Source organism: Cibotium barometz, chromosome 30 (assembly GCF_041138505.1).
Source record: "Cibotium barometz isolate CiBa-2024 chromosome 30, ASM4113850v1, whole genome shotgun sequence".
Taxonomy (NCBI): Eukaryota; Viridiplantae; Streptophyta; class Polypodiopsida; order Cyatheales; family Cibotiaceae; genus Cibotium; species Cibotium barometz.
In genome coordinates, this window is record NC_141075.1 from 17,068,125 (window position 1) to 17,091,679 (window position 23,555).

Sequence of the window (23,555 nt, forward strand, 5' to 3'; positions counted from 1 at the left end):
GGAGGTGTCGTATAGGTGTGCCTTCTCTATGGAATGCTTCGCTGTAGTCATGAGAGATCTTATTTGGAAAGTCCTGGGTGAAAAGCTATAAGGGATCCTATTGGTAAAGGATTCGACAAGTTGTACCTTGTACTCATATTAGATCAAGTAAAGAAATATCGCAAGGGGCGCCACTGCGTTTTGGGACCAATCGGTGTCCTTGTACTATTTGCTGGAGCACTCCAGCTCCCCTTGTTTGTTTTCCTTTTTCAGGTTCCCATGGGTGATGAAGAGTTTTGTGTGCGAGTGTTTGTTCCACCGCTCGTCAGATTTTTGAACGCCGGTTTTATCTTGTTTAATTAAGCTTTATTAATCTTAAATAAGGTCCTTTTAAAGCTTAATAAAAAAGGCCTCCAAGTCAAGTGTTTCAAATGCAGGGGGAAAATCCTCTATTCAATTGTATTTTAAAAAAAATGTACAAGGGGCCATATGAGCACGCATCAGAAAAACACAAAACTGTTCACTCGAGTAGTTGAGCTTGTTCACTCTTGTTTGGGTCAAAGCCTTTGTCTATTGTCCATACCTTTGGTAGTTGTTAGAGAAGAGTATATGCACCCTTGTGTTTGTTTTAGGGGGGGCTCTATCTCATTGTTCCAAAGGAATACTGTTGTTAGGCATAGCCCTTTGTTGAGTGTCGAATCATTGTATCTCTGTTTGGTCCTTCTTTCTTGTTGTTGTCTTACCCAAGTGGCATCCCTGATTGGCCTGAGAAACTGGACCATGAGTCCAAGATTTATCCTTGACACAGTAGGAGAGATAGCCCTCGAGGAGGGTTTGTTGGAAGCAAGAAAAAATAAAAGAGGAGAAGGCTCACATTGTCGAGACAGAGGAACGTCACTTTGTGGCAACATGCGGCATTGAAGACTATGATGAATTCTATGTTTTCTAGTTCACTCTTTCTTTTTGGGTTCTAAAACTTTGTCTTTTATCCTACATGACCTTGATTCTATTATGGAGAAGAGTACACGCACTCAATATCATTAAGGGAGGACTCTATCTCATTCTTGTATCAAGGGGGATTACTAGGTATAAGTCCATGTATTGAGTGAAATGTTTGGCTTCAGGGGGGTGTTAGAAATAATCCAATCATTTTTCCTAAGCTACATCACATAGGATATAATGTATTAGAATCACCTCCTTACTAGCCACTTGTTATTATGCTACCTTATCGATGATGTCATCCAGAAATGTATCAAGTCACATAGAGTGTACCTCTCATGGCTATATAAGCACTATGTACAAGCTAATTTGGAATAATGCAATCAAGTGTATTTTCATTATGAATGGCTCACTTCTCTTTACCCCTTAATTTTAACAATAGCTTTCTTGGATTTAGAAGATGAGCCCGTAATTCTTCGTCGGTCAAAGAGATACTCTTACTTCTATGGGAAAGGGAAGGTTAGAACATAAGCAGGTAATTATTCGTTGATCAAAGAGATAAGAGGACTAGAAAGGAGCTCATGCAAACATTATTGAGTTTGCACTTATGGGTAAGATAGTGAAAGTGCAAAATCGAACAAGTGTAGAGTAAGTAGAGGCAAATCCAAACCGGATGGAGATCATGCAAGTAATCAAAGTACATTGCATTATGAAGAACAATATCTACATTTCATGGATCATCCAAACAAATGCAAGATCCAAACCAAGTGGATTTACAAGGCTAGATTGAATGAATTCATCAAAGAATTAAGGCATGGCTATTGGAAAAGGATTTTTCACAAATTGAGGGATTTGACTTTTAGCGAACATTTGTCTCCTTTAAGATTGACCATCATTCACATAGTACTTGCTTTAGCCACTCATGAGAGTAGCTAGTAATGCAAATGGATGTGTGGAGTGAGCGTTTCTGAATCGATCTCAAGGAGGATGTAAGCCCAGCAAGGCGTGCGGTGATAGACTCAACCATGTGTCCAAGAGATGAAGATATATATAGAGAGAGGAGAGAGAGAAGGGAATAGGGATCCTGAACAGTACACCACATTGAGCGGGGAACAGGCCCTGCCCTCTTTCAAGAATTTATTCAGGAACAATCCACAGGCATGCTGGCCAGGTTCAATACAATCAATGAATACAAAACAAACAGATATGCAGATGTAGGATATCCAAGTCGATGTCGATGTTGAGACACAAGATCTCTCAACGGGCTAGTACCAAATCTAATACCCAAATCCAAATCCAAATCCAAATCCAATGAATCCAAATCCAAATCCAAGTCCAAGTCCAAGTTTAGATCCAAATCCCAGTCTGGATCCAAATCCAAGCCTAAGTCTAGATCCAAGCCTAAGTCTAGATCCAAGTCCAAATCCAAGTTTAGATCCAAGCTTCATGCCCAAACTATATGTCCAAGTTCCATGTTTATGTCCAAACTTCGTGTTTCATGTCCAGGCTCCACGTCCAAGCTCTATGTCCAAGTCCAAGATACACTCGCTTATCCCATGAGTAATCTCGACAACTCCTATCCTCCAAAAAGCAGTTTTTAGGATTTTTGGAACAGTTTTAGGGTTTTTGAAATTTTTGTCCGTACAGCTCTAGAGGTACACGCATCCATATCGCCCATGCATATGTCCATAGAAATTTACGGCTAGCAGTACATTTGGAAAGCAAGTTGGAGAAGGTGTTGATGACGAAGAAGAAGCTCTCCATGATCAAACCACTGTCTTTCCTCTTTTTCACACACAATGAAAATCAATCTATTTTGGTTCTTCCACCCCTAGTGGATCCTTCAATACAAGCTCCTCCTGTACATGGTTTCCATAAACTGTCGTGGAAGGCATTATATATCCTCCAATGATCTGAAAGGTCCAACCGATGACATACATGCTTGATCTTCTTGGTATCTGAAAGGTCCATATACCATCGTTCCCCGACTTTGGCGATCCAAAGATAAAATCCATAGCAATATTCTCCCATAGATCATTTAGTGGGTGCAATAATCCTGCTGGTGTTTGTCGATCAAACTTGACCTTCTGACAAACCAAACATTCTCGAATCGTAAAGTTCAATGTCCTTTTTCATAGTAGGCCAATAGAAGTAGCTCTCCAAAGCTTGAAGTGTAGTCAAGGTGTCTCTATGTCCCATGTAGAAAGGAGCATGGCACTCTTCCATTACCTTGGTCTCAATTCCTTGTGTCACACATAACTTGGGTTTGCATGATAAGAAAACCCTAATTGATGACATAAAAAGTCACCAAATTTCTATTCTGCAATCTGTTCCAAAACATCTTTGAAATCCTCTTTGGTGGCATAAGGATCCTTCATCAAAGTGAAATCCATATGGTAACAAATAGAAACTACATGGGTCATGGGTCTTTGAGATAGAGCATCTACTACTTTGTTGTCATTTCCATGGGTAGGCATAATCTGAAAATGAAATTGGGCCAAATAACTAGTCCATCTTATATGCTTTTCTGATATCTTAGGTTGAGACATAAAATACCTAAGACTTTGATGATCCGTCTTGATAACAAACTCAACACCCATAGGATAGTGCTTCCAAATCTTTAAAGCGTGAATGATAGCCTTCAATTCTTTCTCATATGTGGGTGCAGTCTTTTCGGCTCTTTGAAGTCGTCGACTCTCATAGGCCACAACATGGCCCTCTTGGTTCAAGACTGCTCCAATGCAGTCTTCTGAAGCATCACACTCTACCATGAATGGCTTTGATAAATCTGGAATAATCAATACCAGTCATTTGCTAGCATAAAACTTTAGTACTTCAAATGATTATTTTTCAACTTCGGTTCACCGAAATCCCACAGCTTTCTTTGTCAAATCATGTAGTGGACTTGCTACCACAACAAACCATTTGATGAACTTCCTGTAATAAGAGCATAAGCCAAGGAAACTTTGAACTGCATGCACTCTGCACACTGGTTAACTCTGCCCATTCCACAATAGCCTTGACCTTATCTGGGTACATCCTGACCCCTTCCTTGGACACTATATGTCCCAAGTAGTGAATCTCTGACAAAAATAACTCACTCTTCTTGCCATTCACATACAACTTGTGCTTCCACAATTCCTCAAATACCATATCCAAGTGCTTTCAATGCTCTTCTTCGTTCTTTGAATGTACAATAATGTCATCAAAGAAAGTAGATGCAAACTTTCTTTGTGCTTGGAATATTCTTTCCATCATTTGGTTGAAGGTAGCCGAGGCATTAGTAAGTGTAACTCGCGGCGGTGCCTGGGGGACTAGGGCCTTTGACACACTTGTTGATACCATCAATGCGTATTAAAACATTTAAACATGGCCACAGCCTTAACACATATCCATCATCACTTTGCATGAAACATAAAAGCTGGACAAAACATCCACAAATGCTGAAAATGGAGCACATGTGACACCACATAGAGGCCGAAATGGGCCGACCCCCAGCCTTGGAGTATTTTATTACCCAAGGAGAATAATTTCATGTACAGGCTCTGAGGGCCTTATTCTCCCCACGGGAGATGCCGGATTATCCATATACAAATGCCATAACACAGCCCAACACAAGGCTACCAAGCCGGAACACATGCTGTAGAAATGCCGAACCAACAATATAATCCATATACCTCCCTGTGGGTACTGATTCTTCCCCCAAAACCATGGGTCTTCATGCAATAGAGTTGGTACAGCAAGTACAACTCTCCATTCAGCCAGTACAACAAGTGCAATGGCTGGTACAGCAGGTATAGTGGTTAGTACAAGAGGTACAATGGCTGGTACAGCCGGTACAGCAAGTACAAATACTGGAACAACAGGTACAATGGTTGGTACAATAGTTGGAGTGGTTGATACAACAAGTATAATGTTTGGTACAGTCGGTACAGTGGTTGGTACAGCAAGTACAAGGGCTGGTATAGCCAGTACAGTGGTTGGTACAGCAGGTACAAAAAGTACAAGGGTTGGTACAACAAGTACAATGGCTAGAAATCATAATAAAATGATTAAATACCCTTGCCTTAAGTATTTCTTCATGATGGAAGCCTCCAAAACAGTCCCCAACAGCCGGTATTCTTCATGGGCAACCTTCAAGAGAGAGAGAAAGAGAGTAGCCATCATTAGGGCAGCCTGTAACAGTGGTAGAGGCTAGTGTGTAGCAAGAGAGCCTCCATTAATGAAGAGAGAAATTTATAGATTTGGACCTCCCATGAGCTAAAATGGCAAGAGAAGGCTACAATGACAAGTGTAACAGTGGTAGAGGCTAGTGTGCAGCAAGAGAGCCTCCATTAATGAAGAGAGAGGGCACCAATTTATAGATTTGGGCCTCCCATGCGCTACAATGACAAGTGGAGAGCCATACAATAGCTGAAGTGACAAGTGTGAGGCCACTTGTCTCACTTTGATCCACTTTCTAACAAGTGTCAGGCCACTTGTCTCACTTTGGTCCACTTTCTTGCCACATGTCCCAATCTAAGAGATGGGTCCTTCCATAAACTCTCTCTCTAAAAATATCCCAACTAGTAGACATTCTGTCATAGGCACTTTGCCAACTCTTGGTATCTGCTCAATTCGAGATGTAATGACGCGAACAGAATTTTTATCGGAGTCGGGCCAAAAATAGCAACTCTCCTAAATTTTAGGAGTGTGGTCCTTTGTATTCTAGGATAATCCCCCATTCCCAAAGCTTGTACTTTCCAAATATTTAGACATCTTGGAGTCCACCAGACCCCTTTTATACTGGGAAATGTCCAGGCTGGTGACATCAAGACCAAAAGGCATCACCAAATACTCATAGAGTTCAAAAGTAGTCCTGAATGCGGTCTTGTGAATGTTCTCTGGAACAATCCTGACTTGATGGTAACCACTCTTTAAGTCGGTTCTGCTAAAGATAGTGGCTTCATCCAATCTACCCAAGATATCATCACTCCTAGGATTAGGAAACCTGTTCTTTACAGTGATCTTGTTAAGAGCCCTGTAATCAATACACATACGTCAAGAGCCATCCTTTTTCTGAACCAATAAGACTGGGGAGCAAAAAGGTGATGAGCTAGGTCGAATCAAACCCTTTTCCATAAGCTCAGTCACTTGCTTTATAATCTCCTCTTGTTGAGTCTAACTCACTCGATAAGGAGGTCTGTTAGGAGGTGAGCTTCCTCGCATGATGTCAAATCTTATGATCTTTTGATCTCTCTGGCTTTTTGCTTTGGCTTAAGAAGACAATTTGCAACCATATGTCCCTTGTTTCCACATTGAAAACACTTCCCTTCTTTGGCATATTCTTCATGTTGCTCGAGGAACAATCTTCTTCGAAAGAGTGGGGGTTTGTCTCCACTCCCATGCTTCTTCTCGAGAGAATCGGCTTCTTGATGGGGATCGGTCTTTAAACTTTTTCTTTACAAGCTATATGTACAAGTTCCATGTTTCTATCCAAGCTTCATGTTATATGTCCAAGTTCTATGCCCAAGTTCTCCATGTCCAAGCTCTATGTCCAAGTCCAAGAAACACTCGCTCATCCCATGAGTAATCTCCACAATTCCTATAGCCTTCTCCAGCAAGAAAACCATGGAAAAGCTCTTTTTCGCAAGAAAACTAGTATAAAACCTATTTGAATGGTTTTCGGACCATAAAATCCTCCAAAAAGCAGTTTTTAGGGTTTTTGGAGCAGTTTTAGGGTTTTGAAATTTTTAGGGTTTTCGAAATTTATGTCCGTACAGCTCCGTAAACGCGTCTTTATTGCCCATGCATATGTCCATACAAGTCTAGGGCTAACCGTACATCTGAAAAGCAAGTTGGAGAAGGTGTTGATGACAAAGAAGAAGCTCTCCATGATCATAATGATGCCCACACATACACTCCACGATCTCCTTCATGATGCTACAAGAGAGGTTCAAGCCTTTTTATACTTGAAGACGGGTTTGCTTTTTGCCAGAAGCTTAACTAAGCTTTTGCTTTTGCCTTTTTTCCTTTTGCTTTCCACTTTATAATAAAATATTACTCACTTTTGTCAAAGTTCTTAAACTTTGCTTTTTTAACTTTAAGGCCTTGCTTTTTGGCCTTGGAGCTTCTTTTTGAGAAAGCACCTTTTAGCTTTTTGGTCCGGCTTAGTCTCCTCTTTCCAATGGTGCCCTTGGCTCGCGGTCAACCTTGTTTGACTTTTTGTTTTTTGACCAAGAATGGTGCTTTTTCTTAATCAAACCTTATGGACCCTGTCCCCATGTCTTCTTCCACCTTTCTGGTGTCCGGGCATGAGTTTCATCATATGAAATATGTTGGGTTTTATGCTGTGTATGCACCCAAAGGAGTGCTAGTGATCATCAGTAGATTACTGGGGCACTTTTTACTTCAGTTAGTGGAGGTTTTTTTCCCCAGTTTAGCTTAGTTTCACTTATATGCAGTTTATAGGTGTTTTGGTCCACCCGGCACATTTTATGGCCGGACATGTGAACACATCTCTTTAGGTCACTTATTATGTGGCTATTGTACTTCACATTTTGATCAGCTGAATACAAAGAAGTCGTGTTCTCTCTCTGTTGCTCTCCACGCCTGTTTGCAGCATCTCCAAACCCTAACCCTAACACTCCTTTGGCCTTCATTTGGTATCAGAGCTGTGTTGGCCTGCCATTGCCCAGCTTGTACACAGCCGCCTTCTGTTATTGTCCGTACTGCACTATCCGTACATCTGCCCGTACACTGTACGCCGTCTACAGTACCCGTACACTGTTCGCCTGCAGTTGCCATACCTGTTCGCCGCCGTCAGCAGGAGTCGTGCATTCCGTACAGTCCGTACAGTCAGCGCCGACTGCAACTGTCAGCACACGTACCTGCCTTACTGCAAGCGCAGCCGTACTGTACCTGCCTTACTGCAAGCGCAGCTGTACTGCAACTTCAGAACCTGTCAGGCGCCGCCTTCCTTCCGTACCAGTCAGCGCCGCGTTGTCAGTACCTGCACAGTACCTGCACAGTATCAGCCTGCAGTTGTCTTCAGTTCTGTACAGTACAAGTCAACTGTACCTGCACAGTACAGTCAACTGTACGTGTTCTTTTGGTGGACTGTACCTGCATATGTACTACAACCTCCTCAGTCTAAAATTTTTGTTTTTTGGGCAATACTATTTTCTCTGTGAAAATCTACAGGCACTACAGACAGACTTTCTAGCAAAGAAGTCTACAGGTTTTTTGCACAGTTTTGGGTGCAGTAAATTTGGGCATTTTTGGGGCATTTTGGCATTGTGTACGCCATTTGCTGCTCTACTCAGTCATTGGTGCATTGAGCTGCACATTCAGAGGATTGAGAATGCAGACATATTTGGGTGAACTGTATTCAGTGGAGTACAGTTGTTTTCAGGGTTCTTGCTATTGGGTTTTTTGATACACAGGTACAACATTGTGCGTAGGCATAATGGCAAATCAACAGCAGAGTGATGTATTCACGTATTTGTCTAAGGAAGACAAATTGGACGGCACGAACTACTCCTTGTGGAGTTTTATGCTGAAAAATGTGCTTGTGGCAAAAGGTCTTTGGGATTTTGTTAGTGGTGATGAACCACGTCCAGGTCCATTGGCTCCAGAGACTCCTCCCCAAGGGGGTGCTCGTGGACGAGGACAACAGGTACAGGCTCCAGGGCAGCCATTGCCTGTTCAAAGAACAAATGCTCAAAAGACATGGGATGCCAGGGATGCACAAGCTTTGTCACTCATTGCATTGTCAGTACAGAGGTCTATTATACCTCATATTCGTTCAGCTGGCTCTTCACAGAATGCATGGGTGACTTTGGAGCAGATGTATGCTGCTCGTAATGAGGCTAGGATCTCATTTTTGAAAAGAGAGCTGGAAAATCAGAAAATGAATGAAGGAGATGATATGTCTAGCCACTTAAACAAGCTGCAGGATTTGAGAGAGCAACTCATCAATGTGGATGAGATTATTCCTGAGACACAACTTGTGTCCACCATCTTGCACTCTTTGCCAAGATCTTACTTGGCTTTTCATACCTCTTTGAACCTCAGCATGAGGAATGCTGTTGAACCCCTCAAGTATCAGGAACTTGTTGCTCTCTTGCTACAAGAAGAGCAAATGAGGAAAAATATGAATATGAACACAAATGCTGAACAAGCATTTACTACAGGTCAAAAGGGGAAAGGAAAAACTCAGCCAAAGAGTTCAAATCAGAATTCAGGTGATGGTGGTTCTTCACAGGATACCAAGAAAGGTGATGGACAGCCCAGGAAGAAGGGCAAATGTCATTACTGTAAGAAGCCAGGTCACTACATCACTGAATGTAGGAAGAGGATTGCCAAAGAGAAGGCAAAGGAAGCTGGGATGTCTGTTAATGATGCTTCTAAAGCTCCTCCAGAGACTGCTTCTTTTGTTGAGGACAGGGATTACTGTTTTTATACATGCAGCTATGATGCCTCTTGGTCTTCACAGGCACTCAGTATGACAGAGCATGCATGTACTTGGTATTTTGATAGTGGTGGCTCAAAACATATCACATCTCGCAGGGATTTGTTTAGTCATGTTGGCCCTGCCCCTGTTGGCAAAACTGTTCAGTGTGCCAACAATGCTTCATATCCAGTTCGCGGCATTGGGGAGATTCAGCTCACAGCCATTGATGGCTCCATTCTCCGCCTTACAGATGCCTTATATGTACCAGGGATAAAGAAGAATTTGTTGTCCATTTCTTCTTTAGCACATTGTGGTATGCAAGTCCACTTTGATGATGATAAATGCATGGTCAGAGACAAAGCTAATGCCTTGACCTTAATGCTTACTGGTATATTATGTCATGGACTTTATCAGTTGGATGCATTTCAGCCAGTGGATCAGTCTGCTTATAATGCATTCACTCTTACTCCAGCTATGGTTGATGCGGAGTTATGGCATGCTCGCATGGGGCATGTAAATTTTGGTAGTCTTATGCTTATGCAGCGACATAACATGTTTACAGATCTACCTCTCATGGAGAAGCCTCCAGATCACATTTGTGAAGGATGTATTTTGGAAAAAATGCATAGGTTTTCCTTCCTACGTGATCAGGCTCTAAGAGCAACTGCAAAGTTGCAGCTTGTACACAGTGATCTTTGTGGTCCCATGCAGACGAAGTCATTAGGTGGTTGCTTCTATTTTGCAACATTTATTGATGACTTCTCTCGTATATGCTGGGTCTATCCTTTGACACAGAAATCACAGGTATATGATGCATTTTTGGCCTTTGTAGCACTTGCTGAGACAGAGTCAGGATGCAAGGTTAAGACTCTCCGTTCTGACCGAGGGGGGGAATATATGTCACACATGTTGAATTCCTTTCTTGGGAGTAGAGGTATAAAACATCAGTATACTACTCCTTATACTCCACAGCAGAATGGGGTTGCAGAAAGGAAGAATCGGTCACTCATGGAGATGGCCAGATGTATGCTAAAGGCAAAAAGGCTACCACATATCTTTTGGGTGGAAGCTGTCATGTGGGCTTGTCATATTTTGAATCGATGTCCCACAAAGGCATTGGTTTCCATTACTCCTTTTGAGGCTTGGCATGGCCGCAAGCCTTCTGTATCGCATTTTCGTATCTTTGGGTGTCTTGCATATGTACACATACCCAAAGAGTTGAGGAGGAAGCTGGATGATAAAGCCACAAAATGCATTTTTGTTGGGTATAGCCGTGAGAGCAAGGGCTACTGGTTATATGACCCACTATCCAGGAAGATATTCACTAGTCGGGATGTGATTTTTGATGAAAAATCAGAAATATCCATGGCTGGTTATGAGGCAAATCAGGCTGAAAATGATGTGTTTGAAGGTCTACTACCTATGGAGTTTCATTCCACAGTTGGTGATCCAACTCCTGAGGGTACAGGACAGCCAGCAAATGATGTAGGTGGTGCAGAAATTCAGAAGCAAATTGAGCCAGAAGCTGAACCAAATATTGGGCAGCAGGCACCACAGGTTAGACACATACCTAGATGGTATTTGAGGACATTAGAGGACAGCCATTTAGAGGGTCCTCTTGCTGGTCGTACTCGTAGGGAGACACGGACCAATGAGCATGCACACATCATGGATTTGAATCTGGTTATGGCAGCCAGTTTACAGGATGATGATGAGCCTGATTCATTTGTGGATGCACGAGATAATGTGCATTGGAACAAAGCCATGCAGGATGAGCTTGATTCTATTAAAAGGAATCAAACATGGGATTTGGTTGATCTGCCCAAAGGCAAGAAAGCAATTGGTACTAAATGGGTCTATAAGTTGAAAAGACATGCAGATGGATCCATTGACAGGTATAAAGCCCGTCTAGTTGCAAAGGGCTATGCACAGAAAAAGGGCATTGATTATGAGGAGACATTTGCTCCTACATCCCGTATGTCGACACTTAGGTGTGTCATTGCATTGGCTGCACATCGTGGTTGGGTTGTTCACCAGTTGGACATAAAGACTGCATTCCTACATGGGGACCTCGAGGAGGAAGTTTATGTATTTCAGCCCATGGGTTTTGCAGAACATGGTCATGAGGGGAAAGTATGGAGGCTGAAAAAGGCCTTGGATGGTTTGAAACAAGCTCCACGAGCTTGGTATGCAAAAATAGATGCTTTCCTACTCACTCAGGGATTTGTGAATAGTCCATCAGAAGCCACTCTGTATGTAAAGAAAGAAGAGACAGATCTGCTGGTCATCAGTCTTTATGTGGATGATCTCTTGCTCATGGGATCAAATGATGACAAAATTGCAGCTTTTAAAGAGATACTGCAACAGACATTTGACATGTCTGACTTGGGGCTTGTACACTACTATTTGGGCATACAGTTTGTGCAGGATAACAGAGGCATTGGGTTGTTGCAATCACGGTATGTTGCTAAACTTCTGGAGAAGTTTAAATTTCAGGATTGCAAGCCTATTAGTACTCCTATGGAGCCTGGGATGAAACTGTCACTACAAGATGACAGTATTTCCTTTGATGCCACTACATATGCTCAGGCTGTTGGGTGCCTTATTTACTTGTGTAATACAAGGCCAGATATTCAGTATGCAGTCTCTCAGTTGAGCAGATTCATGCACAGCTCGCGGTTGTCACATTGGCAAGCTGTGAAGCGTGTATTCTGTTATTTGCAGGGTACCTTGTCTCTTGGATTGCTTTATCCTGAGGAGGGTGACATGCAGTTATACGCTTACAGTGATTCAGATTGGGCTGGTGATTTTGATACCAGACATTCCACTAGTGGAAATTGTTTCTTTCTTGGCTCTTCATGCATTTCTTGGCTAAGCAAGAAACAGACCACAGTGGCCACTTCGTCTTGTGAGGCAGAGTACAGAGCAGCCTACACTACTACTGTTGAGTGTGTTTGGCTGCGTCGTCTCATGACTGATATGGATATTTCAGTGGAGGAGCCTACACCTATCTATGCTGATAGTCAGAGTGCCATTGCTGTGGCCAGGAATCCTGTGTTTCATGCTCGCACGGAACACATTGAGATTCACTATCATTTTGTTCGGGAGAGACTCCAGGCAGGAGATATCAGTCTGATCTGCTGTCCTACAGATCAGAATGTGCCAGACATCTTCACCAAGGCATTACCACGTCCGAAATTCGAAGCATTCCGCACTGCTTTGAATTTGTTTCCTTTTGGTGGATGATGTACAGTGATCACATATCACTCCAGGGGGGTTTGTTGGGTTTTATGCTGTGTATGCACCCAGAGGAGTGCTAGTGATCATCAGTAGATTATTGGGGCACTTTTTACTTCAGTTAGTGGAGGTTTTTTCCCCAGTTTAGCTTAGTTTCACTTATATGCAATTTATAGGTGTTTTGGTCCACCCGGCACATTTTATGGCTGGACATGTGAACACATCTTTTTAGGTCACTTATTATGTGGCTATTGTACTTCACATTTTGATCAGCTGAATACAAAGAAGTCGTGTTCTCTCTCTGTTGCTCTCCACGCCTGTTTGCAGCATCTCCAAACCCTAACCCTAACACTCCTTTGGCCTTCAAAATAGAGCTAGGAGGACCAAATAGTTACAGAGGAGGTGTTTGTTGATTATCACTTTGTTTTGTGATGCTGGATTCGAAAAGCAAAGTATTGAGACTTTATAAGACATTGTATGGATTGAAACATATCCCTTGAGCTTAGTATCATGGTTGACTGGTACTTATTTATTTAGTGAGTAATGATTAGTCTTTTTAAAAGCTCATTAGATGTAAATCAGTATGTTTTATCTAAGAAGGGTAAGTACACGATTATAGTCATTCATGTGAAAAACCTCAATATGACGAGAAACCATGACAAGAAGATCTTTTAAACAATGGAGTTTCCCTGTTCAACGTTTGAGATTGTTGGCCTTGGACTCATGCATTTTTGTTTGGGAATTAAGGTCTAGCAAGAGTTCAATTGTATCTTTATTTCTTAGTAAAAGTTTGCAAGAGCAATACCAAAGGCATTTCATATGGTTGGGAGCAAGTCAAACCCTCCTATGGAGGTTGAATGATGAGACATTAGCTTTTTAGTTAGTGTATTGAGCAATGTTCTCAAATCATCCCTAGAAGAAACATTGGAAGATAGGAATGTAAGTGTTGAATACATCTCGTGTGATATCACCTGTGCCCTCAAGCTTATCACATTACACATCCAGTACAACATCACCTATACCCTCAAACTATTCACGTTACACATTTGTAGTATAGCACCTTAGAGCATAAAGGGTTTTTTTTCCCAATTGGGAAACTTACATGGTGGTATGACAGGTGTAAGAAGGGATTAAAAAAAGGTTGTCTAATGTAATTTACTTATGTGTATTTTTAGAGGGGGTTTCAATTCAAAATCTAAACATGTATATCTATGAAAATGATTTGAACATTTGTGTAAAAAATGCAAAAAAAATATAAAATAAGGGGGCTTGCACAGATGTGGGATATTCATTTTTCTATAGTGACTCCTCTTGAACTTTACCTTGGGCAAGATCCTAATTAGATATTGTGACTCATAGTAGCTAGGAGATTGTTATATTAAGAAATCAAATTTATTTGGTGATTGTTTTTACTTGGATCTAGAATTACCGTTTAGATTGTGGGCCTTTCTTCTACAGAGGTAGAGTGTAAAGAATCTCGGTTTGCTTCATGTAAAGTTGTTTGGTTGAGGAAAAGTTTCAAAGCCATGAGAATATTAAGTTATATTACAATTACAAATAACTTAATATTCCACGGTTGTCCAAAGCACATAGAGATATAGTATAACTTTGTGCATGCGCTAAGCATGGCATTGGACCGAAGTGGTAGTTCTCTTGTGAGTGGATATTGAGGGGAGTAGTTGGAAATCAATGGTGCACCCTTGTTATTGTTACGGGTAATGGGTTGCTCGATTTTGTAAGGTCTCCTTTATAAGGAAAATCCACTTTATGTCAAGACAATTGATACTAGTGTAAACACGGGATGGCCAATGGTAGTCGGATGGTTAGGAGATAGCTTATGTAGATCTGACGCATGCTAGACCACATTGAAGGATATAAGATCTTCTCGAGATGCAAAGTTTTTTTGTCGTGGAGCCTAAATAGATGCCTACATGACCTCGGATGGGCGTAAAAGCTAAGGTATAAAGTTTAGTCTAATATTACCCCAATTGCCTAGGTGATATCATCGGCTTGATGCATCAGGACTAGTTATAGGACTTGTCCTAATCAACCGTGGGCTAATCTATAATATAATCAGCCATGGGTTCTAGTGTATGACATACTTCGTTTCGGAGTCTACCTAGAGATTTCATTAACCTAGAGATTGTCATCAAAGCTCCTTGCCAGAGCACATGTGTAAACGGAAGGGGCAACTGAACACGGAAAATCTAATCAATCATGAATTCTGAAAATACACATATGCATGCCAGATAAAACAAGATGACAAAGCTGCACAGTACACCACACTAGGGGCCAGAAGATGGGCTGACACCCCCCCCCCCCTTATGGTTAGATTACCAAAAAGGAGTCTGCTTCCAATACAACTTTGCGAGTGCCCAGGGTTCACCACTGGTTGCACCTATTTCTTCCAATACAATATGAAAAACAAGAAAAACATCACAATATCTGAATTTGTTGACAATTTCAGCACAAGTGAGCATTCCTGGCGTCAAGCACATGCAAGACAACTATGGACAGCCCATAGCACTCCCACATCAGCCCGGGACAACTCAACATCATCATCTTCCTCCTGTCTGGCTCATAGAGCAAGTCGACCAGCCCTCAGTAGCCACAGAAGAAAGCGACCAGCAGTTGTGCACAAGCCTGCAAACCTCCGGTCGGAAGGAAAACTGTCTAGAAGCCCACGACCAGCTCTTCCTCCCTCTTTTTAACCTCTGTCCAGCTTCTATTCAAGCTGTAAATCAGCCGGCCAGCAGCAGAGAACATGCAGAAGGAGTCGGCCAGCTTCTCCCATGCATCCAGTGAACTTCAGTCGCGATGGATGGCTGTAGAAACTTGCCAACCAGCTGAAAACCAGCCGACCAGCCCTCATGCACTCCTGAAAAGCATGCGCCCCCCTCCAATCTGGAGTTTTGTCAATAATAGAGGCTTCCCCGCTGAAAATAGCCCACACGTGTGCTTTTCTGGTCCAGAAAGGGGCGCCTACATGAAGGGAGTCTAAATAATGTCCAGTGCCTGGTCTTTGGCTGCCACGTGTATTAAATAAGTCCTGCTCAATGTGTACTCACTTATAAGTTGTCCGGTCACTTATAAGTGAGTGTGAACCTGCACCCATAATTATTAACATGTGAACTCATAAAGCTGTAAATTGAGTTTTTGGGAATACTTGCCACCTGCAAAACACATGTAGACCACCTGTGAGTCCCAAACAGGTGTGCACATAAACGTCCACAAGGTGCCCAGGCGTCCCCAGCCCCATGGACAACATAGGCAGAAATCTCTTACTATCCAAAGATAAAATAAAAGTCATGCACACACATGAGTGCAATTATATTGGAAGAAACACCCATCTGCTCAGTTGTATCCGATAAAATGTCTAGGGCTCATGATCCTTCCGGAACCTTCCCAGAACATAAATACACAAGATCTCCAAGATAGCTAGTCCCAGAGACTTTCATCATGTCATGCTCCATGGCCATACATGTACACCATGTTAGGCACCAAGAGCCATACATGTACTGTCATGTTAGGCTCCATATGCCACACAGACACACCGTGTCAGGCTACACCAGCCATACATGTATGTCATGTCAAGCTCCACATGCCACACATGAACAATAGAAAAATAGAAGCTTTAAGGAATTTTGTGACAACATGGTTGGGTAAATGCCATTGATTTATAATTTATTTTACAATAGTAATTCTTTATTGTTCATAATCTCTCTTGTTTTAAGTGCTTTCTTTGTCTTATGAAAGATCCTGTTATTTGTGTAAATACACAAGTTATATTTCCTTACATTATAGATGTGAATAAGTTTTCCAAGCTGGTTGATGCATAATCCAAACAAAGCAAGAGTGAGTGGGTAATGTTTGTAGAGAAAGCGTATGAGAGATTCCCATACATGCAAAGCATGCATTTCACCTTCTCGTTGATCCTATGTATAACGTGTGCAAGCTCTGAAAGACTCCAACATCTTGTATAAGCTCTGGAGGACTCCAATGTCTTACATTTTCTTCCAAATGATTTATTATTTTTCGAGTGGCCTTAAACTCAAGATCCTCTTGTAATTATTGTTTTTCAACACTTGTATGCGCCCGCCCATAGACGCTTTTATGAAGAGGGTCTAAGAGAGAGTCTGATGGTAGCTTTGAATGCTACAAAGTCATACTTTAAGCAAAGGTCTATGCACAGCAGAAAGTCATAGATTATGATGAAAACTTTGCACCCACATCTCGTATGACGACCATAAGGTGCATCATTGCTATGGCAACACATCATGGTTGGAATATGCATCAGTTGGACATCAAAACCGCCTTCTTGAATGGTGATTTGCATGAGGAATTTTATATATCTCAGCCTCATGGTTTTGTTCAAAAGGGTCAGTGAAAAAAGAACCGCTTGCAAAAGAATAGTCAGCTTAATTGTTCTATATGATCAAAAAGGCTCTTACTATACACAAGCATATCATTGAGAAACGCATTGATGAACTTCCCAAGACATAGACAGTATATCATCCTTTACAAAGTGGCTAGTCACATTTGTAAGTCCACGAGGAAGGACCATTGACCAAAAACCCATCTTAGGAATCTCTTCTTCTCTAATGCATATTAATGGTATCAAAAGAAGTTAGCAATTATCTCTTTTATAAAAAGCATCGGAATGCAAGGTGTAATAAAACAAGTAAATTGTTATATCAGCTAGACCTTTGCTTGATGTTGGACAAACAACAGTAATGTGAGTTTCCTAGAAAAGAGTTGAGGTTGGGTAATGTGGGCCTCCCAACAGAACTGATGTTGTGGGCCAATCTGCATAGTAGGTTAGCATATACTACTGTTGTCATGCACAGTAGGTGCACATTTCTTATTGCAAATTAAAATAACATGGTAACGTATCCTGTGCAATTTACCCCAGCCAGAGAATGATCAAGGGTCTTCTTGTTTAGGCCATAATGGCTCTGATTTCAAGTTGAAAGCTCGCATTCAATCTTGCGGCATGCGATTATCATCATGATGTGTTAACCTGTTAAAATTGTGATTTCCTAGAATACTGTACTGAGATAGAGTGCAATTTTTGTCAACAACTCCATGATGAGGAGTTGGGTCACCAAGAGAATCCAATGCTGGCTTAAGAGAGATCATTGTGTCACTACAGGAGGATTGCTATCTTCAGTGAATCTCAGTCCATCATGCAGTAAAATAACAACTTTCCTCTGCTTTTTTTCCTTGTGTTTAGGTCATGGATGCTAGGAAAACAGTCAATGCAAACTCAAACCTTTTGGCCAAACTAGTGGACTCTTGTCCTTCAGAAGCGACTGGCTCTCGTAATTCATATGGCAGTTATAGCACAATGCAGAGCGTTCAGGACCTCCTTCAGACTGATGTAGCACCTTTACAACCCTGGTGAGTAATGCATGAGATTTGAGGTGTTAATATGTGATAATGCTGGATCAAAGCTCAGTTCATGATCTTGAGTATGATGTAATAATATACTACATCACTGCCATGAAGTATGAAATGCATGGTAATGAGTTTTGGAAGGGTATCATATATTGATATGGGTTCAAGAGAATGAAAGGGTTAGGCACTGTGGACGTCATTGAATTATTGAAGCTGCTGTTGTATGATATACTAGGTGTCTTACATAATATAAGGGTATGGCATTATGGTTGTGTTTGATAATTGTGTGCAGGGTTGACTCCATCGAAAAGAGCAGCAATCCTGCAGGCCTTCCTGTAGCCAACAAGCGGTCAAAGATAACTGAAGACCTGAATCGATCACCAGAATGCAGAGAGTAACTGATAATCATGAGGACTTAACCTTGACTGTGTTTCATCTTTAGTGCTAACCTTCATCATGGTCCCTGTGTGTGGCCAGGCTTGAAGCTTGGTTTTTGACCGGCATTCACCTAATTAGAACTTTCTGCAACCAAAATTTTCAATCACGTTTAACAAAATATATATATATGGCCATGCAGTTTTTCTTTTGAAAAATTTGGTTTTGTTGCCCTAAAAAAATGAAGCCCCCGTCTTTCCCTTCACCTTTGGAAAAGTGTGTGAGACTCAATTCGATGGGTTATCTATGAAATGTGTTTTCCTAAGGAGACACCTTTTTCCGTCAACCTATACCCACTTGTGGCTGTTGACTACTTGAGTGGGCATTCCATTATTATATGGTATAGACTAATGCTTTGAGATCGTAGGGTACAACGATCACATCAACTTGCCCAGCTCACGATAATTGGTATAGCCCGAATTAGTTGGAGGAATCATATTGAGTCCATTGATTTGAAGAATAATGCAGATGGGAAGACATGAAAGCATACCTTCGACACAGATTTTGTCCCCTAGGATTCCAAGAGGAGAGGATGAAAGAAATTTTAAAATTATCTCAAGCATAAAAATCCATTGAAGCATTCCGTGAATCCTATGCAAGTCTTGTCCACTATGCTCGCGATGGATGATGAGATCCTTCTTCATCGATTTGTTTGAAAGTTGGGTCTCAAACTGATAAAAAGAATGTGAAGCCTTATTCCATAGCTGAGGTAGTGGAAATGATCGAAGAATTTACGCAAGCTTTCCCTAAGAAGACAGCAAAGCAAAAATTCTCCCCTTCTCTCTCCGCACCCCCCTCCCTCCCTTGTTCACCGAACCAAAAAGAGCTCCTATAATTATGGGTTACCAAAGCTAAAGAGAAATCAACAAAGAGAGATTGGGTGCAGGATCAGAGCCAAGTCTCATAGGCCACTAGATCCATAGGTTAGGATTCTTACCCCATGATGCTTTCAAAATTGTAGTTTCAACTCAGGACAAAGTGTAAATGTTTCGGATGCCAGTAGCAAGGTCACTTGAATGATTATCTAAATGTACCTATGTTGTTTCCTTTTTAACTCCTCTTGCTCTTAGATCCTGCTATCAGAGACATAAGGTTTTTGTGTAGAGCAATCACGCATCCCCACCTCAGAATTGGAGAAATTAGAGGAGGAAAGTTTCAGTTTTAACAGCATCTAATGTGATTAGAGTAGACTTGGAAGTAGAAGAAAGAGGCATGATTCATGCGTGGTTGAGCATCAAGGCTAAAATTAGGAGTTTTTAGTAATTCAAATCTCGGCCAATTATCAAGCTAAACACTTTAAGCTTTTGGTTGGTTTTAGAAGTACTCGTTCATTCATTTCGCTTGAACGCTTGCGCAAATTAGTAATTGACCAGAAGTAGGGTGAATGAATGCAAGTGGAAAGATTGTTTTCATATACCATGAGATGATGTAATTCGATCCTCCCTATATGAAAACTTAAATGAATGTAAGTTCAAAATTATGTTGTTAGCCATATATGATAGAATTATCGACGTGGACTTGCTTAGTCAAAATCACGATGACATCCAATATCACAAGGATACTATTTTCTTCATGGATCTTTACGAAAGTAAGGTGCAAGAGATTGGAGTAACGGAAGCTTTTACCTTACAACTGGTATCTCTAAACTATTGAAGAAACTTAGAAAGACACAGGCAATTTATGTTGTTAAAGTGTGAACAAATGTAAGTGGAATTGGTAAGTGGAAAGATTATTTTCATATGCCATGAGACCATGTAATTCGATCCTCCCTATATGAAAACTTAAATGAACGTAAGTTAAAAATTATGTTGTTAGCCACATATAATAGAATTATTGACATGGACTTGCTTAGTTAAAATCAGGTTGACATCCAATATCACAAGGAGACTATTTTCTTCATGGATCTTCACGAAAATAAGGTGCAAGAGATCGGAGTAACGGAAGCTCTTACCTTACAATTGATATATTTAAACTATTGAAGAAACTTATAAAGACTTAGGCAATTTATGTTGTTAAAGGGTGAACAAATGCAAGTGGAATTGGTAACTGGAAAGATTATTTTCATATGCCATGAGACAATGTAATTCGATCGTCCCTATATGAAAACTTAAATGAACGTAAGCTAAAAATTATGTCGTTAGCCACATATAATAGAATTATTGACATGGACTTGCTTAGTTAAAATCAAGTTGACATCCAATATCACAAGGAGACTATTTTCTTCATGGATCTTCATGAAAATAAGGTGCAAGAGATTGGAGTAACTGAAGCTCTTACCTTACAATTGGTATATCTAAACTATTGAAGAGACTTAGAAAGGTCTAGGCAATTTATGCTGTTAAACTAAAGCTTGTTAGAAAGAAGTCACATACTAAGGAACCCAAATGGTTGAGTGAGTTATTTCTAGAGGATTTGATTGAAATGCTTCCAACTTGTGAGGCAAACTGTAACTATTTGGTCCTCCTAGTTGTATTTCACATGATGAAACCCATGCCCGGACACCAAACAAGTGGAACAAGATGGGGACAGGGTCCATAAGGTTTGATTAAGAAAAAGCACCATTCTTGGTCAAAAAGCAAGAAAAAGCAAAAAGTCAAACAGGGTTGACTGTGAGCCAAGGGCACCATTGGAAAGAGGAGACTGAGCCGGACCAAAAAGCTAAAAGGCGCTTTCTCAACAAGCAGCTCTAGGGCCAAAAAGCAAGTTGTAAAAGCACAAATCAAGAACTTTGGCTATTATTAATAATATTTAATAAAAAGACAAAAACAAAGCGAAAGCATTATACTTTTAGGGAAAAAGCAAGGCTTCCCCAAGTATAAAAGAAGCATGAGCCTCTCTTGAGCATGGGATAAGGCTATAGGAGTTGCGGAGATTACTCATGGGATGAGCGAGTGTTTCTTGGACTTGGACATATAGCTTGGACATGGAGAACTTGGGCATAGAGCTTGGACATGGAACCTAAAGCTTGGACATAAACATGGAACTTGGACATATAGGTTAGGCATGACGCTTGGACATGAACATGGAACTTGGTTATGAAACTTGGACTTGGACTTGGATTTGGACTTGGACTTTGACTTGGATTTAGATTCATTGGATTTAGATTTGGATATTTGGATTTGGTACTAGCTTGGTGAGAGATACTTGTGGGTCATCCCTATGGTGTGCTCGACATCAGAGATCTTGTACGTCGACATTGACATCGACTTGGATATCCTACATTGGTATATTTGTTTGTTTTGTATTCATTGATTTTATTGATCTTGGCCAGCGTGCGCGTGGATTGTTTTTGAATAAATTCTTGAAAGGGGACGGGGCCTGTTCGCTGCTCAATGTTGTGTACTGTGCAAGATCCCCATTCCATTTTCTCTCTCCCCCCTTTCTCGATATCTTTATATTTTTATCTCTTGGACACGTGGTTGAGTCTGTCTCACGGCACGCCTCGCTGGGCTTACAGTGGTATCAGAGTAAGATTTCTCTTGAAGAAACTTTCTTCGGGTGAAAAAGCCATGTCGAGAGCAGAGTGAGACCATGGGCCTCATGAAGGGAACAACCATGAGTTTGTTACAGAAATTCTTGATGGGAATCGTGGCCATCACATCAGAAGAGTACCATGACTTTCAGCAGTTCAGACGACCTTTGAGAGACGAAGAATTTATTTCTTGGAGAACCAAAAGAGAACAGGAGCAAAGAAGGGCTCAAATGTTTGTAGATTTCATTAAGGATTGAGCCATTGAAGCCGAAGGAGTTGAAGCTGCTAAAGCCTATTTTGAAGTCACCATTGCAGAAGGATCTAGGGCTACCCGCTCTATTTATCATGGAGGAGACAAGGAAGCTACTCCTAGGCCTACTCTTTCATATGCAGTTTCTTCAAGACAGGTAAGGGAAAGGAAGGCAAAGAAGCCAAAGAGATCGGAAGATCATCAGATTGACATCATGCCAGGAAGTTTGACAAATGGTTTGTAGTGGTGCTTAGTCCATTGCATGTTTCGACAAATAAAGTCATGGGATCTTTGTGGACCAAAGCTAAAATAGAATCCTTTTGAAGTATTGAGACTTTATGTAGCAAAGAACCATTGTTGGATATTCTAGACTTTTTTTTTGTGGTTGAATATGATGAGATTGCATTGGAGCAGTCTTCAACCAAGCAGGCCATGTTGTGGCTAATAAATGTCAAAGCCAACAAGGAAGCAAATGCATTATCTCAGAGACCCTTGAGCCATGCGGTTTCTATGGGTTACATGGATTTCACTTTGATGAAGGATCCTTATACTACCAAAGAGGATTTAAAAGATGTTTTGGCAGAGATTGCAAAATAGAAATTTGGTGACTTTTTATGTCATCAAGAAGGGTTTTCTTATGATACAAACCCAGGTCATGTATAACACAAGGAATTGAGGCCAAAGTAATGGAAGAGTGCCATGCTTCTCCATACATGGGGCATAGAGACACCTTGATTACACTTCAAGCTTTGGAGAACTATTTTTATTGGCCTAGTATGAGAAAGACATTGAGCTTTATGATGCGAGAATGTTTGTTTTGTCAGAAGGTCAAGTTTGATTGACAAACACCAGCAGGATTATTGCACCCATTGAATGATCTATGGGAGAATATTGCTATGGATTTTATCTTTGGATTGCCAAAGTCAGGGAATGATGGTATATGGCTCTTTCAGGATACCAAGAAGATCAACCATGTATGTCATCAGTTGGACCTTTCAGATCATTGGAAGATATATAATGTTTTCCATGATAATTTATTGAAACCATGTACAAGTTATCCCCATAGGAACTTGTTTTGAAGAATCCACCAGGGGTAGAAGAGCCAGAACAGATTGTGTTTCATTCTATGAGAAGAGGAAAGACAGTGGTCAGAAAGTTCCTCTTGGAATTCAAGAGTTATTCGTTGCTGGACGTGAAATGGATGCCAGAGGAGTACTTCTAAGACTATCCAGATATACTTGGAGCTTATGAGCATTGAGGAAGTGGTTGGTCAAGATGTATTTGAAGTACAGATATGGATGTCTTGCGATCATGTGACAGATTTAAGAGGGAGGGATCATACCTCTAGCCCTCTTCACTGTAGATATATTGGACTGGAATTGATCATTATTTTGCTTATAATGGTTATTTGG

The 23,555-nt window shown here is 41.0% G+C and overlaps 1 protein-coding gene across 2 annotated transcripts in view; it reads left to right on the forward strand.

The window, feature by feature from the left end:
- Window positions 1–18,579, forward strand: part of LOC147621221 (agamous-like MADS-box protein AGL19) — a 61,679-nt gene extending 43,100 nt beyond the window's left edge. For both annotated transcript variants that reach the window (XM_086823943.1, XM_086823942.1), the window contains 2 exons: window positions 17,823–17,989; window positions 18,279–18,579. In XM_086823943.1, the coding sequence (XP_086680069.1) occupies window positions 17,823–17,989; window positions 18,279–18,384 (273 nt within the window). In that variant the 3' untranslated portion in view covers window positions 18,385–18,579. The remainder of the gene's footprint in view (window positions 1–17,822; window positions 17,990–18,278) is intronic.
- Window positions 18,580–23,555: the final 4,976 nt, after the last annotated feature.